Source organism: Procambarus clarkii, chromosome 50, assembly GCF_040958095.1.
Source record: "Procambarus clarkii isolate CNS0578487 chromosome 50, FALCON_Pclarkii_2.0, whole genome shotgun sequence".
NCBI classification, from domain to species: domain Eukaryota; kingdom Metazoa; phylum Arthropoda; class Malacostraca; order Decapoda; family Cambaridae; genus Procambarus; species Procambarus clarkii.
In genome coordinates, this window is record NC_091199.1 from 23,405,960 (window position 1) to 23,423,279 (window position 17,320).

General features: G+C 39.7%; 1 protein-coding gene across 1 annotated transcript in view; it reads left to right on the top strand.

Moving 5' to 3' along the window:
- The window catches only part of LOC138351700 (trichohyalin-like), a 272,069-nt gene that overhangs the window by 444 nt on the left and 254,305 nt on the right, over positions 1-17,320 (top strand). The window contains exon 2 of the mRNA XM_069303721.1: positions 3,439-3,480. Within this exon, the coding sequence (XP_069159822.1) occupies positions 3,439-3,480 (42 nt within the window). The remainder of the gene's footprint in view (positions 1-3,438; positions 3,481-17,320) is intronic.

The window sequence follows — 17,320 nt, forward strand, 5'->3', positions numbered from 1 at the left end:
ACCAGTACGCACCATAAGGCACCAGTACACACCATAAGGCACCAGAACAAACCATAAGGCACCAGTATACACCATAAGGCACCAGTACACACCATAAGGCACCAGTATGCACCATAAGGCACCAGAACACACCATAAGGCACCAGTACACACCATAAAGCACCAGTACACACCATAAGGCCCCAATACACACCATAAGGCACCAGTACACACCATAAGGCGCCGGTACACACCATAAGGTACGAGTACACACCATAAGGCACCAGTACACACAATAAGGTACAAGTACACTCCATAAGACACCAGTACACACAATAAGGCACCAGTACACACTATAAGGCACCAGTACACACCATAATGCACCAGTACACATCATAAGGTACCAGTACACACTATAAGGCACCAGTACACGCCATAAGGCACCACTACACACCATAAGGAACCAGAACACACACCATAAGGCACCAGAACACATCATAAGGCACCAGTACACACAATAAGGTACGAGTACACACCATAAGGCACCAGTACACACAATAAGGTACGAGTACACACCATAAGGCACCAGTACACACCATAAGGCACCAGTACACACCATAATGCACCGGTACACACCATAAGGCACAAGTACACACCATAAGGCACCAGTACACACCATAAGGCACCAGTACACACCATAATGCACCAGTACACACCATAACGCACCAGTACACACCGTAAGGCACCAGTACACACCATAAGGCACCAGAACACACACCATAAGGTACCAGTACACACCATAAGGCACCAGTACACACCATAATACACCAGTACACACCATAACGCACCAGTACACACCGTAAGGCACCAGTACACACCATAAGGCACCAGAACACACACCATAAGGTACCAGTACACACCATAAGGCACCAGTACACACCATAAGGCACCAGTACACTCCATACGGCACCAGTACACACCATAAGGCACAGTACACACCATAAGGCACCAAAACACACCATAAGACACCAGTACGCACCATAAGGCAACAGTACACAGTATAAGGCACCAGTACACTCCATAAGGCACCAGTACACACCATAAGGCACCAGTACACACCATAAGGCACCAGTACACTCCATAAGGCACCAGTACACACCATAAGGCACCAGTAAACTCCATAAGGCACCAGTACACACCATAAGGCACCAGTACACACCATAAGGCACCAGTACACTCCATAAGGCACCAGTACACACCATAAGGCACCAGTACACTCCATAAGGCACCAGTACACACCATAAGGCACCAGTACACACCATAAGGCACCAGTACACACCATAAGGCACCAGTACACTCCATAAGGCACCAGTACACACCATAAGGCACCAGTACACACCATAAGGCACCAGTACACTCCATAAGGCACCAGTACACTCCATAAGGCACCAGTACACTCCATAAGGCACCAGTACACACCGTAAGGCACCGGTACACACCATAAGGCACCAGAACACACCATAAAGCACCAGTACACACCATAAGGGACCAGTACACACCATAAGGCACCAGTACACTCCATAAGGCACCAGTACACATCATAAGGCACCAGTACACACCATAAGTCACCAGTACACACCATAAGGCACCAGTACACACATCATAAGTCATCAGTACACACCATAAGGCACCAGTACACACCATAAAGCACCAGTACACACCATAAGGCACCAGTACACACCATAAGGCACCAGTACACACCATAAGGCACCAGTACACACATCATAAGTCATCAGTACACTCCATAAGGCGCCAGTACACACCATAATGCACCAGTACACACCGTAAGGCACCAGTACATACCATAAGGCACCAGTACACACTATAATGCACCAGTACACACCATAATGCACCAGTACACAGTATAAGGCACCAGTACACACCATTAGGCACCAATACACACCATAAGGCACCAGTACACACCGTAAGGCACCAGTACACACCATAATGCACCAATACACACCATAAGGCACCAGTACACACCATAAGGCACCAGTACACACCATAAGGCACCAATACACACCAAAAAGCACCAGTACACACCATAAGGCACCAGTACACACCATAAGGCACCAGTACACACCATAAGGCACCAGTACACACCATAAGGCACCAGTACACACCATAAGGCACCGGTACACACCATAAGGCACCAGCACCTACCAAAAGATACCAGTACACACCATAAGGTACCAGTACACACCATAGGGCACCAGTACACACCAAAAGGCACCAGAACACACCATAAGGCATCAGTACACACCAAAAGGCACCAGTACACACTATAAGGCACCAGTACACACCATAAGGCACCAATACACACCATAATGCATCAGTACACACACCATAAGGCTCCAGTACACACCATAAAGTACTAGTACACAACATAAGACACCAGTACACACCATAAGGCTCTAGTACACACCATAAAGTACCAGTACACACTATAAGGCACCAGTACCAGTACAAACAATAAGGCACCAGTACACAACATAAAGTACCAGTATACACCATAAGGAACCAGTACCAGTATACACCATAAGGCACCAGTACCAGTATACACCATAAAGCACCAGTACCAGTATACACTATAAGGAACATGTACTCACTATAAGGCACCAGTACACACTATAAGGCACCAGTACACACTATAAGGCACCAGTACACAATATAAGACACAAGTACACACTATAAGGCACCAGTACACAGTATAAGGCACCAGTACACACCATAAAGCACCAGTACACACTATAAGGCACCAGTACACACTATAAGGCACCAGTACACAGTATAAGGCACCAGTACACACTATTAGGCACAAGTACACACTATAAGGCACCAGTACACACCATAAGGCACCAGTACATACTACAAGGCACCAGTACACACTGTAAGGCACCAGTGCACACTATAAGGCACCAGTACGCACCATAAGACACCAGTACACACCATAAGGCACCAGTACACACAATAAGGCACCAGTACACACCATAAGGCACCAGTACACACCATAAGGCACCAGTACACACCATAAGGTACCAGTACACACCATTAGGTACCAGTACACACCATAAGGCACCAGTACACACCTAAAGCAACAGTACGCAGTATAAGGCACCAGTACACACCATAAGGCACCAGTACACACCATAAGGCACCAGTACACACCATAATGCATCAGTACACACCATAAGGCACCAGTACACTCCACAAGGTACCAGAACACACCATAAGGCACCAGTACACACCATAAGGCACCAGTACACACCATAAGGCACCAGTACACACCATAAGGCACCAGTACACACCATAAGGCACCAGTATACAATGTAATCTCTAGTGCTGAACACATCATAGAAACATGTAAGGATACGATCTTAATGATGGCAACTGTTTACAGGTGTGAGAAGTATGCTGATGGTGATAGCCAACATGACTGAAGGTAAGGAGTCATTTATAGACTAGACTTGTCGATGTTGCTTTGTCTGTCAATTTCCTCACTCGATTCATGTCTGTTTGACTTCACTCAAGATTTTAGGCACAGACTACAGAAAAGTGCACTCTGTACCTTTTGTGTACCTGTTGAACACTTTTGTTCTACACTAAAGTATACAACAACAATTTTGTTAAAAAACTATTCTCTTGTTCCAAGCGCCATTATGTCGCCAATTTGTTAAAGAATCTTGGAAATGAACTATTCAGTCTTTTCGCCTTCAGCCTCAAGCACTGCCTGTCATCCACAGACGATAGTACCTATAGCGACTATGGATTGACGAAAATAGTATCTATAACCACAAATGATGGACGAGAAAATTACCAATACTTACAATAGATGGACGAGTATAGTACCTATATTTACTATGAATGGACGAGCAAACTACCAATAGTTACTATAAATGGACGAGTATAGTACCTATAGTCACTATAGATGGACAAGCATAGTACTTTTAGTCACTACGGACGGACACATATAGTAACTATAATAACAATGGATGAACGAGCATAGTTCCAATAGTCACTATGCATGGACGTGCATAGTACCAATAGTAACTATGGATGGACATGCATAGTATCAAAAGTCACTATAGACGTTCAGGCATAATACTTATAGTCACTATGGATGGACGAGCATAGTACTTATAGTCACTATGGATGGACGAGCATAGTACTTATAATCACTATGGATGGACGTGCATAGTACCAAAAGTCACTATAGACGGAAAGGCATAGTACCTATAGTCACTATAGATGAACGAGCATAGTACTTATAGTCACTATAGATGAACGAGCATAGTTCCTATAGTCACTATGGATGGACGAGCATAGTACCTATAATCACTATGGATGGACGACCATACTAACTATAGTCATTATAGATAGACGAGCATATTACTTATAGTCACTATGGATGGACATATATAGTAACTATAATCACTATGGATGAACGAGCATAGTTCCTATAGACACTATGGATGGACGAGCATAATACCTATAATCACTATAGATGGGCACGTATAGTACCTATAGTCACTATGGATGAACGAGCATAGTACCTATAATTACTATGGATGGACGAGCATAGTACCTAGAGTCACTATTAATGGACATATACAGTAATTATATTCAATATGGATGGACATATATAGTACCTATAGTCACTATGGATTGATGAGCATAGTACCAATTGTCACTATAGATGGACGAGCAAAGTAACTATAGACACTATGGATGGACAAGCATAGTACCTATAGTCACTATGGATAAACGAGCATAGTACCTATAGTCACTACGGATGGACGATCATAGTACCTATAGTCACTACAGATGGACGAGCATAGTACCTATAGTCACTACGGATGGACGAGCATAGTACCCATAGTCACTACGGATGGACGAGCATAGTACCTATAGTCACTATGGAAGGCCATGCATAGTACCTATAGTCACTATTGATGGACGTATATGGTACTTATAATCACTATGGATAGACGTACATAGTTCCTATAGTCACTGTGGAACGACATGCATAGTATGTATAGTCACTATGAATGAACGAGCATAATACCTTTATTCACTATATATGAACAAGCATAATACCTACTGTCACTCTAGATGGACGAGCATAGTACCTATAGTCTCTATTGATGCACGTATATAGTTACGATAGTGTTACGGCCCTACTGGGACGCAACCGGGTTCTTCTCTGATGGTAGTAGAGTTTGGGAATCCGGCCCCTAGTTAGTGGAGGCTTTCAAGGGGTGTGTTCCATAACGCAAGTTAAACTAAAGGGGGAGGGATACAAATATTCCAATTTATATATATATATTTTCCATCATTTCGAATAAATAAATATCAGTCACACGCGGGGTTTATAACTACACTTATTATGTACATGTGGGAACCGACCTGTGAGATTTATATTTATTTAATTTATATGAATTTATATTTACGTTAATTTATATACTTCGATAGCAATTTGTATAATGATAAGTGGACTGTATTTCTGCAATAATCTCATAATCTCACAAATCGATCCTCTACACATTAGGGGGGTTTATTAGTTTATATATATGCAGCCAATCAAACTACAGAATTAACTACATACATTGAAGAGGTTCCTTATCTTATAGTACAGCAGGTTAGTCCACCAGGTATAACTAGGGTGTAGACACCAAATTATCCTCTTTGAGGTAGCTTCCATATCACCCAGTAACTGGTGCACAAATCTTGCTTCCTCGTCTTGACCTGTCAAAAGTGCGCTAGCTGTGAAGCCAGAATCCTATATATGACAAGCTATATCAGAGAAAACTGTACATGGAACATTGAAGACCTGGCTTAATTACCTTTAGTTTGAGGCTATGTCGCGTTCTAACCGGGTAACCCTACCCAATGACATTAATGGCCACTAATGATAGATAATGGGTTTCGGATAGACACTTAACTTGAATTTGTAGACAGCGTGTTGACAATGGTACACCTTTGGTTTCCATAACACTACATCCAAGTAAATTTAACAGGAGCCGAATTTGCTCCCGTGTGAGCCTCTGGTCTCAATATAAACAATGGCTGCCCTCCTTCCTCCCTCTGACGCCTGGCTTACATTGTCCACATTTCAGAAAGTGATAGAAGGGTCACATTTACTCTACTTTAATATTGATAATTAAGTTAATTTATATAAGATGGTTTTATGATGGTAAAGTCCAAAGACTAATGTATTTAAGAATAATTCCCAGCAGAATAGCTGGTCAATTTATAATGGTATGTGGTGATGATATCCCGTTTTCTTTAGACGGTAATTCCACTACAAGTTACGTTTTCTATGGGTAACTTGTTGGTAATACAGCAGCAAATATTATCTGTCTGTATGATTATTAAATGGTGTCGGATTTTCCGACAGTACAGATTCGTCTTCCTCTGAAAACACTGGATGCTCCACGGTGCTCTCTCTCTGGGTAGCCCTGGTTCCTTCTTCAGTGGCCCTTGATGAATCCACTATGATTCCATCACGAATCTACCCTGGCCACAGGCCAGCCAAATCACAGTCCCACTGGGTGCTTCGTCGCGGAGGCCTTCAACCACAATCCAGCCTGTAGCTGGCAGGTACCGATCAGCTCCGCTGAGTAGGCCACTCCACGACCGATACTATTGTTGCGAGCCCTAGGCAGGAGCCTTGTGTGATCCCGCTGATCACTCTCCTCACTAAGCACCACAGTGGCTAGTCTCTTCCACCAGCCAGCCCCGGATAAGGTGATTCCCGACACTGCTACGTCACAGGCAGGTTAATACTCTCAACAGAGTTCGTCCGGGGGTGACTCACAGCTTCTTCAGCAGACTCGTGAAGAGACCTTGGCTGCCTTGGGTAGACTGATCCATCGTCCAATACAGCTGTCCCAGGTCGACTCTGCAATCAGATACGTCATTAGTACTGGGATGCTCTAGGGAACCTCACTTACAGGCTTAGACACAAACGTCCACCTATTTGCTCCATAGATGGCGTTCACTGTCTAAGCGTCACCTCACCAGAGGTCAGCAGCGGCTATGTTATGAGCTGAAGACGGGGATCCAGCACCTGTGGCCGGTATATCCCGTCCTCACTAGATGGCGTCGTCCATTTGGAGTGGGTTTCGGGAGCGGACTCACAGATGGCGTTGTCGTCACTGCTCAGTGTTCCGATGCTGGACTCGGGTCCGTAACAGATAGTCACTATGGGTTGGCGGACATAGTACCTATAATCACTATGGATGGACGAGCAAAGAACCTATAGTCACTATGGATGGACATATATAGTGAATATGGTACCAATGGATGAACGCGCAGTGTATCTATAGTCTCTATAGATGTACAAGAATAGTGCTTATAGTTACAATAGATGGACGTGCATAGTACCTATAGTCACTATGGATAGACGAGCATAGTACCTATAGTCACTATAGATGGACGAGCATAGTACCTTTAGTCATTATGGATGGGCGAGCATAGTACCTATAGTCACGATAGATGGACGAGCATAGTAGCTATAGTCATTATGGATGGACAAGCATAGTACCTATATTCAATATGCATTAACATAGTGTGGGAAAACTTGACTCATATAATTCAATCAATTGATGCTAGATTTCGATAGCGGCGAAGGACCACCACTTTTTAAAGGAAAAGTGGAAACTGGGTAGAGCATGTGGTTTACTATTAAATCCATGAACTAGTGTCCTATGGATATTATTGATAATTATTATCTTGAATATTAAAGGGAATGTAATTTATGAATCAAATGTTCTCACCCAAAATGGGGGGTTATATGTCAAAAAACTATTGTATTCCTGACATCATTTCAGTGTGGTTCGTTCACTGAAGTAAATCAAATAAGTAATTGCAAGTTGGGCAATAATAATTAGAATCGAATTGACCTCAAGATACTTCGATAGACAAGTATTACTACCAGTGGTTAGTAACATGGATCTCAATGGGAGATCATTAAAATGTCTACGTTAATAGTATCTACAATAATTTATACAGCTTAGCTGTGAATTGCGAGAGATGTGATGTTAACTGCCACACTCCTGACGACGTATTGCGTCTGACAAAATTGTTGCCTGAAGGTGGGACAGCCTAGTATCTCGCTTGACGCGGACCCGGTTGCTGCAAGGCAAGTAGACTAGAGAAGCTTTCTACTTGACTATTAATAATACATCCTAATTAAAGAAATATTCCTACTGAATATAGCAATCAGTGTAGAATTTATCTACAGGTATTAATGCAATATTGATTCCTATATAAATTAAGAATATTGTTAAAGAGACGTACTGGGGTTTTGTTTTAATTGATTGGCCTAACAACAACTAGTCTAAATGTTAAATGTGTACACAGTATAACAAATAGAAAACAAATTATAGTTGCCGAGCCGCGTGTCCGTTTATGGCGAGAAACACGCAATCCTTCGTCTTCAGCTGCTGTGTGATGGACATTGACTTCGGATTTGTTATCACTCTGATTCCAGGACACGGCTATTGATTGTCAATTTAACGTTGAAACGCTCTTGTGATTGTAAGAACGAATAATTAAACTAAGCAAATGCTTTACAATTGCGTTGTCTCTCTCGCACGCTGCTAATATGGCGTCACTCGTCGGAGTCGGGCAGCAAGCACGTCGCTCTCCTTCCTCCCAGGCTGTGCTACGCATGCACAGCCCGCTCAAAGTATTCTCGAGCTTAAAGTATTTAATTTTTAATTGCAATTAATTCGGAAGGAAAAGACTGGTGACAAGTGCTTATGTCACTAAATAATGCATTAAAGTGCAATATATTTTGCACAATTCAGGTCAGCTTATTAAGACTCCATAAAGAAATGTCATATAAATTGCTTTACTTTGCAATATTTTCTACTATAGTTGTTAATACACATAAATGAACGAATTAAGTATGTAATAATATGTTACGTAAACAATCAACTTAATATATGATTATCCTTAGTAATGGAACGTAATTAACTAAACTTTTTTTAGATGCAACTAAATGTGGAGAGATTAATGTTTTACCTGTAGCTACCTCCCGGCGTCATTGAGACTGTGGGAAGAATTTGGCAAATATTGCGTCGCAATAGAAACATTAATTGAATTAGTTCTACATAATAGTAGAATTAGTAAATACTATGGTTAATACAATAATGATGTATGGTAATACAAGAAATGGTGTATTAGTGTTGGAAAATTTCCAGCACATAGTACCTATATTCACTATGCATGAACAAGCATAGTACCAATAGTCACTATGGAAGGACGTACATAATATATATAATCACTATGTATGGACGAGCATAGTATCTATAGTCACTATGGATGGACGAGCAAAATATCTATAGTCACTATGGATGGACAAGCAAAGTACCTATATCACTATGGATAGAAGAGCAAAGTACTTATAGTCACTATGGATGGATATATATATAGTACCTATAGTCACTATGGATGTACGAGCAAAGTCCTTATAGTCACTGTGGATGGACAGTAATAGTACCTATAGTCACTATGAATGGACGTGCATAGTACATATAGTCACTATGAATGGACGTGCATAGTACATATAGTCACTATGGATGGACATATACAGTACCGATAGTTACTATGGATGGACGAGCAATGTCCTTATAGTCACTATGAGTAGACATATATAGTACCTATAGTCACTATGCATGGACGGGCATAGTACATATAGTCACTACTGATGGATGAGCATAGTACCTATAGTCGCTATGGATGGACGATCATAATACCTATTGTCACTCTAGATGGACGAGCATAATACCTATATTCTCTATTGATGCACGTATATAGTAACTATAGTCACTATGGATGGACAAGCATAGTACCTTAAAATCATTATGAATTGACGAGCATAGTACCTTTAGCCACAATGGATGGAGAAGCATAGTAACTACAGTCACAATGGATGGAAGAGCATAGTACCTATAGTCACTATAGATGGACGAGCATAGTACCAATAGTTACTATGGATGGACGAGCAAAGTACCCATAGTCACTATGGATGGACGAGCAAAGTACCCATAGTCACTATGGATGGACGAGCATAGAACCTATATGCCCTATGCATGAACAAGCATAGTACCTATAGTCACTATGGATTGACAAATATAGTTCCTATAGTCATTATGAATGGACGAGCATAGTACCTATAGTCACTATAGATGGATATACATTGTACCTATAGTCACTATGGAAGGACGTACATAGTATCTATAGTCACTATGGATGGACGAGCAAAGTATCTATGGTCTCTATGGATGGACGAGCAAAGTACCTATAGCCCCTATATATGGACTTATATAGAACCAATATTCACTATGGATAGACGAGAATACTACCTATTGTCACTATGGATGGCCATATATAGTACGTATAGTCACTATGAATGGACGTGCATAGTATGTATAGTCACTATGAATAGACATATATAGTACCTATAGTCACAATGGATGGATGAGCATGCTACCTATAGTCATTATGGATGGACATGTATAGTACCAATAGTCAATATTGATTTCAGGACGTATATAGTAACTACAGTCACTATGGATTGACTAGCATAGTATCTATAGTTACTATGAATGGATGAGCATAGTACCTATAGTCACTATGGATTGACGTACATAATATCTATAGTTACTATGGATGGACGAGTATTATACCTATACCCATTATGGATGGACGAACATAGTACCTATAGTCACTATTAGTGGACGAGCATAGAACCTATTGTTACTATGGATGGAAAATCATAGTACCTATAGTCACTGTGGATGGACGAGTGTTGTACCTATAGTCATTATAGATGGACGAGCATAGTGCCTATAGTCACTATGGATGGACGAACATAGTACCTATAGTCACTATGGATGGACGAGCATAGTACCTATAGTCACTATTAGTGGACGAGCATGGTACCAATAGTCACTATGGATGGTCTTATATAGTACCTATAATCACTATTGATGGACGTATATAGTACCTATAGTCACTATGGATGGACGATCCTAGTACCTATAGTCATTATGGATGGAGGAGCATAGTTCCTATAGTAAGAACATAAGAACAAAGGTAACTGCAGAAGGCCTATTGGCCCAAACGATGCAGCTCCTAACTATAACCACCCAATCCCACTCATATACTTGTCCAACCCGCGCTTGAAACAATCGAGGGACCCCACCTCCACCACGTTACGCGGCAATTGGTTCCACAAATCAACAACCCTGTTACTGAACCAGTATTTACCCAAGTCTTTCCTAAATCTAAACTTATCCAATTTATACCCATTATTTCGTGTTCTGTCTTGTGTTGATATTTTTAATACCCTATTAATATCCCCCCTGTTATGTCCATTCATCCACTTGTAAACCCCTATCATGTCTCCCCTAACTCTTTGCCTTTCCAGTGAATGCAACTTAAGCTTTGTTAATCTTTCTTCATATGAAAGATTTCTAATTTGGGGAATTAACTTAGTCATCCTACGTTGGACACGTTCAAGTGAATTTATATCCATTCTGTAATACGGCGACCAAAACTGAACTGCATAATCTAAATGGGGCCTAACCAGAGCAAGATATAGCTTAAGAACCACACCGGGAGTCTTGTTACTAACGCTTCGATTAATAAATCCCAGTGTCCTATTCGCCTTATTACGAACATTCATGCATTGATCCTTTTGTTTTAAATTCTTACTAATCATAACTCCCAGATCCCTTTCGCAATCTGACTTCGCAATCTCAACACCATCTAGCTCGTATCTTGTAACTCTATCATCATTACCTAGCCTCAGAACTTTACATTTATCAGCATTAAACTGCATTTGCGAATCCTTTGACCATTTCAAAACCCTATCTAGATCAACTTGAAGTGATAGTGAGTCCTTCTCCGAGTTAATTTCCCTACCGATTTTCGTATCATCGGCAAATTTGCAAATGTTGCTACTCAAACCTGAATCAAAATCATTTATAATATTAATAGGGAGGAAATAGGGAGTGAGCTAGGGAGCAGTGATCACAAAGAAATCAGATTTAGCATAGAATGGAATAGACCAGTAGGAGAAAATTCTGTTAAAGTGCCAGATTTTCGAAAAGCTGATTTTAATAGCCTAAGAAATTTTTTGGGTCAAATTGATTGGAAAGCCTTGGGTATGGGGTGTGGGCCGGTCTTGGAGCGAGACATGAACCCAGCGATAGGTGACTTAAATGGGGATTTCGATGTGGATTCAATATATAACTTATTTAAGAATATTCTAAACAAAGCACAGGAACGTAGTATACCATACAAATTGAATAGATCGTATACTAATGACCCAAAGTGGATAACAAAGAATTTGAAGAACCTTATAGGTAAAAAGAGAGCTTGGTACAAAAGGATTAAAAATGGGGAGGTCACTTTAGAACAGGAATTCGTACAACTGGTTAGAAATGTTAAAAAAGAGATAAGGAAAGCAAAAAGAAACTATGAAGTTCGCATAGCAGGGCAAGCAAAGACAAATCCTAAAGGGTTTTTTCAGTTATATCGTACTAAGACTAGGGAAAGGATAGGTCCATTAAAAACTGAGACAGGTCAAATAACAGATAGTGATGAAGAGATGAGTAGTATTTTTAATAAATATTTTGTATCTGTATTTACTAAAGAGGAACTTAACAATATGCCTTCAGCCGAACAAGTCTATGTGGGTGGGGACGAGGACAGGTTGACGAGTTTAGCAGTTACCAGGGAGGATGTTCTTAAACAAATAGTAAAACTCAAACCAAACAAATCCCCAGGGCCGGATGAAGTGTTTGCTAGGGTGCTTAAAGAATGCAAAGAGGAGCTTTGTGACCCACTGTCAACCATATTTAATAAATCAATAGAGTCAGGCAGAGTGCCAGAGTTTTGGAAAGTTGCTAATGTGATACCAGTTTTTAAGAAAGGAGATAGATCACTTGCGTCTAACTATCGACCAATTAGCCTAACGTCTATTGTGGGAAAGTTACTCGAATCTATAATAGCAAATAAAATTCGTCTTCATCTTGAAAAACATAAATTAATAATTGAGTCGCAACATGGTTTTATAAATGGCCGTTCATGTTTAACAAATTTGTTATCTTTTTATTCTAGCATTGTTGAGGCAGTTGATAGTGGTAAGGATTGCGATGTTGTATACCTTGACTTTAGCAAAGCTTTTGATACAGTGCCACATGAAAGACTGATTAAAAAAATAGAGTCTCATGGTATTGGGGGTGCTATATTAAGCTGGATTAGGGCATGGCTATACCAAAGGAAACAGAGAGTTAGTATAAATGGAATCAAGTCAGAGTGGGAAAATGTTGTAAGTGGAGTGCCTCAAGGCTCTGTCCTGGGACCTCTGTTGTTTATAATATATATAAATGATTTAGATTCAGGTTTGAGTAGCAACATTTGCAAATTTGCCGATGATACGAAAATCGGTAGGGAAATTAATTCGGAGGAGGACTCACTATCACTTCAAGTTGATCTAGATAGGGTTTTGAAATGGTCAAAGGATTGGCAGATGCAGTTTAATGCTGATAAATGTAAAGTTCTGAGGTTAGGTAATGATGATAGAGTTACAAGATACGAGCTAGATGGTGTTGTGATTGCGAAGTCGGATTGCGAAAGGGATTTGGGAGTTATGATTAGTAAGAATTTAAAACAAAAGGATCAATGCATAAATGTTCGTAATAAGGCAAATCGGACACTTGGATTTATTAATCGCAGCGTTAGTAACAAGACACCTGGTGTGGTTCTCAAGCTATATCTTGCTCTAGTTAGGCCCCATTTAGATTATGCAGTTCAGTTTTGGTCGCCATATTATAGAATGGATATAAATTCACTTGAACGTGTCCAGCGTAGGATGACTAAGTTAATTCCCCAAATTAGAAATCTTTCATATGAAGAAAGATTAACAAAGCTTAAGTTGCATTCACTGGAAAGGCGAAGAGTTAGGGGTGACATGATAGAGGTTTACAAGTGGATGATTGGACATAACCGGGGGGATATTAATAGGGTATTAAAAGTATCAACACAGGACAGAACACGAAACAATGGATATAAATTGGATAAGTTTAGATTTAGGAAAGACTTGGGTAAATACTGGTTCAGTAACAGGGTTGTTGATTTGTGGAACCAATTGCCGCGTAACATTGTGGAGGTGGGGTCCCTCGATTGTTTCAAGCACGGGTTGGACAAGTATATGAGTGGGATTGGGTGGTTATAGAATAGGAGCTGCCTCGTATGGGCCAATAGGCCTTCTGCAGTTACCTTTGTTCTTATGTTCTTATGTTCTTATTATAAACAACAGAGGTCCCAGGACAGAGCCCTGAGGTACTCCACTTACAACATTATCCCACTCTGACTTAACCCCATTTATACTAACTCTGTTTCCTTTGGAATAGCCATGCCCTAATCCAAGTTAATATAGCACCCCCAATACCATGAGCTTCTATTTTTTTAATTAGTCTTTCATGTGGCACTGTATCAAAAGCTTTGCTAAAGTCAAGGTACACAACATCACAATCCTTATCATTATTGATGGACGTGTATAGTACCAATAGTCACTATGGATGGACGAGCATAGTACCTATAGTCACTATGGATGTACGAGCATAGTAACCATAGTCACAATGGATGGACGCACATAATACCTATAATTACAATGGATGGACATACACAGTACGTATAGTCACTAAAGATGGACGAGCATAGTACCTATAATCACTATGGATGGACAAGCATAGTACCTTTATTCGCTATGGATGGATGAGCATAATACCTTTGACCACTGTTGAATGTCGTGTATAGTACCTATAATCATTATTGATGGACGAATAGAGTATCTATATTCACTATGGATTGATATATATAGTACCTATAGTGCGAGCCGGTCGGCCGAGCGGACCGCACGCTTGACTTGTGATCCTGTGGTCCTGGGTTCGATCCCAGGCGCCGGCGAGAAACAATGGGCAGAGTTTCTTTCACCCTATGCCCCTGTTACCTAGCAGTAAAATAGGTACCTGGGTGTTAGTCAGCTGTCACGGGCTTCTTCCTGGGGGTGGAGACCTGGTCGAGGACCGGGCCGCGGGGATACTAAAAAGCCCCGAAATCATCTCAAGATAACCTCAAGAATCATCTCAAGATAACTATGGATGGACATGCACAGTACCTATAGTCACTATGGCTGGACAAGCATAGTAACTGTTGTCACTCTAGATGGATAAGCATAGAACCTATAGTCAATATTGATGGACATACCAAGTAACTACATTCACTATGGATTGACGAGCATAGTACCTATAATCACTATGGGTGGATGACCTTAGTACCTATAATCACTATGGATGGACGTATATAGTATCTATAGTTACTATGGATGGAAGTATATAGTACCTATAGTCAATATGGATGGACGTATATAGTATCTATAGTTTCTATGGATGGACAGATACAGTACTTATAGTCAGTATTGATGGACGAGCATAGTACCTATATTCACTATTCATGAACAAACATAATACCTAGAGTCACTATGGAAGGACGTACATAATATCTATAGTCAATGTTGATGGACGTACATAGTATCTCTAGTCACTATGGATGGACAAGCAAAGTACCTATAGTCACTAAGGATGGACGAGCATGGTACCTATATTCACTATTCATGAACAAACATAATACCTAGAGTCACTATGGAAGGACGTACATAATATCTATAGTCAATGTTGATGGACGTACATAGTATCTCTAGTCACTATGGATGGACAAGCATAGTACCTATAGTCACTATAGGTGGACATGCATAGTACCTATAGTCACTATGGATGGACGAGCATAGTACCTATATTCACTATTCATGAACAAATATAATACCTAGAGTCACTATGGAAGGACGTACATAATATATATACTCAATATTGATGGACGTACATAGTATCTCTAGTCACTATGGATGGACAAGCAAAGTACCTATAGTCGCTATGGATGGTTGTATATAGTACCAATATTCATTATGGATGGACGAGTATGCCTAGCAAACATTTTCACGTTTAAAAACATGCTAAAAACGACATTTCATTTTTTTGGCTCGTTTGTAATTACTTTTAAAAAACGTATTATGAGAATTTTTAAAAAGACCTTAGAATGTGAGTTGGAAACGTTTCAAGGAACCTTTTAATAATCTTTGAATTACTTACTTTAAAACTTTTCGAACAAACGTTTTTAATATCTTGTTCCTAATTTATATTGTAATATAAATTATTGTAATATAAATTAGGGTATAATCGTATTTTCAAAATTCAGATCTGTAATAGAAATATATATATAGTATTAGTATTTAGTATATATAGTATTTATATTACAATATAGTATATTGTAATATAAATTAGGGTATAATCGTATTTTCTAAATTCAGATCTGTAATAGAAAGGGACTGACATCCTATATATGTCAATCTATATAAATAAAAATAGAAATGTTTATTTGTTCAAAATCGCTAATCCCCGAAAGTTTTTCACCAATTGCTTTGAAATTTTCAAACAATGTTCCATTCGCATCCGAGCAGGTTTTTATATACATACTATATAGATGTCACTTCTGTGATGAGAAAAAACATGCTTTTTCTGATAAACTGTGTTTTCATGTGAGGGATATCTTCGAAACGTCTTTACTGATTGCTTTGAAAATTTGATATAACGGTGCATTCGAATAGGTGAATGTTTTTATATACCTACTATATAAATGCCACACCTGTAACAAGAAAAAAACAGTTTTTTTTAAACAGTGCCATATGTAGGTAGTAAGAGCAACACACGCTGCAATCTCCAAAAGTTTTCAAAGCTCTCCAAAAGTTTTCACAGATTGCTTTGAAATTTTTACACAACATTCCATTCGAATATGTGTGTGGTTTTATATACCTACTATTTAGATGCCACACCTGTGACAGGTAAAAAAATGTTTTTTTTTTTTTAACAGTGCCATCTGTTGCACACAAGAGGAATACGCACTAAATAAAATATGCTATGATTTCATTTCAATGTTTCCGATTGCATTGATAAATTGAATTTTCATAGATTTTGATTGTTTTTTTCATTTTGATATAAATATTTTGTGTGACATTGCATTGGAATTGAGCTGTATTGTTTACCATACTGTTCATTTCGTGAGTATAGTTTATTTGATTCTATTTAAAAAAAAATTCATTTCGTTTTTTAAACTGTTCTTCATATTTTTCAGTGCAATTGGTGGTGAAA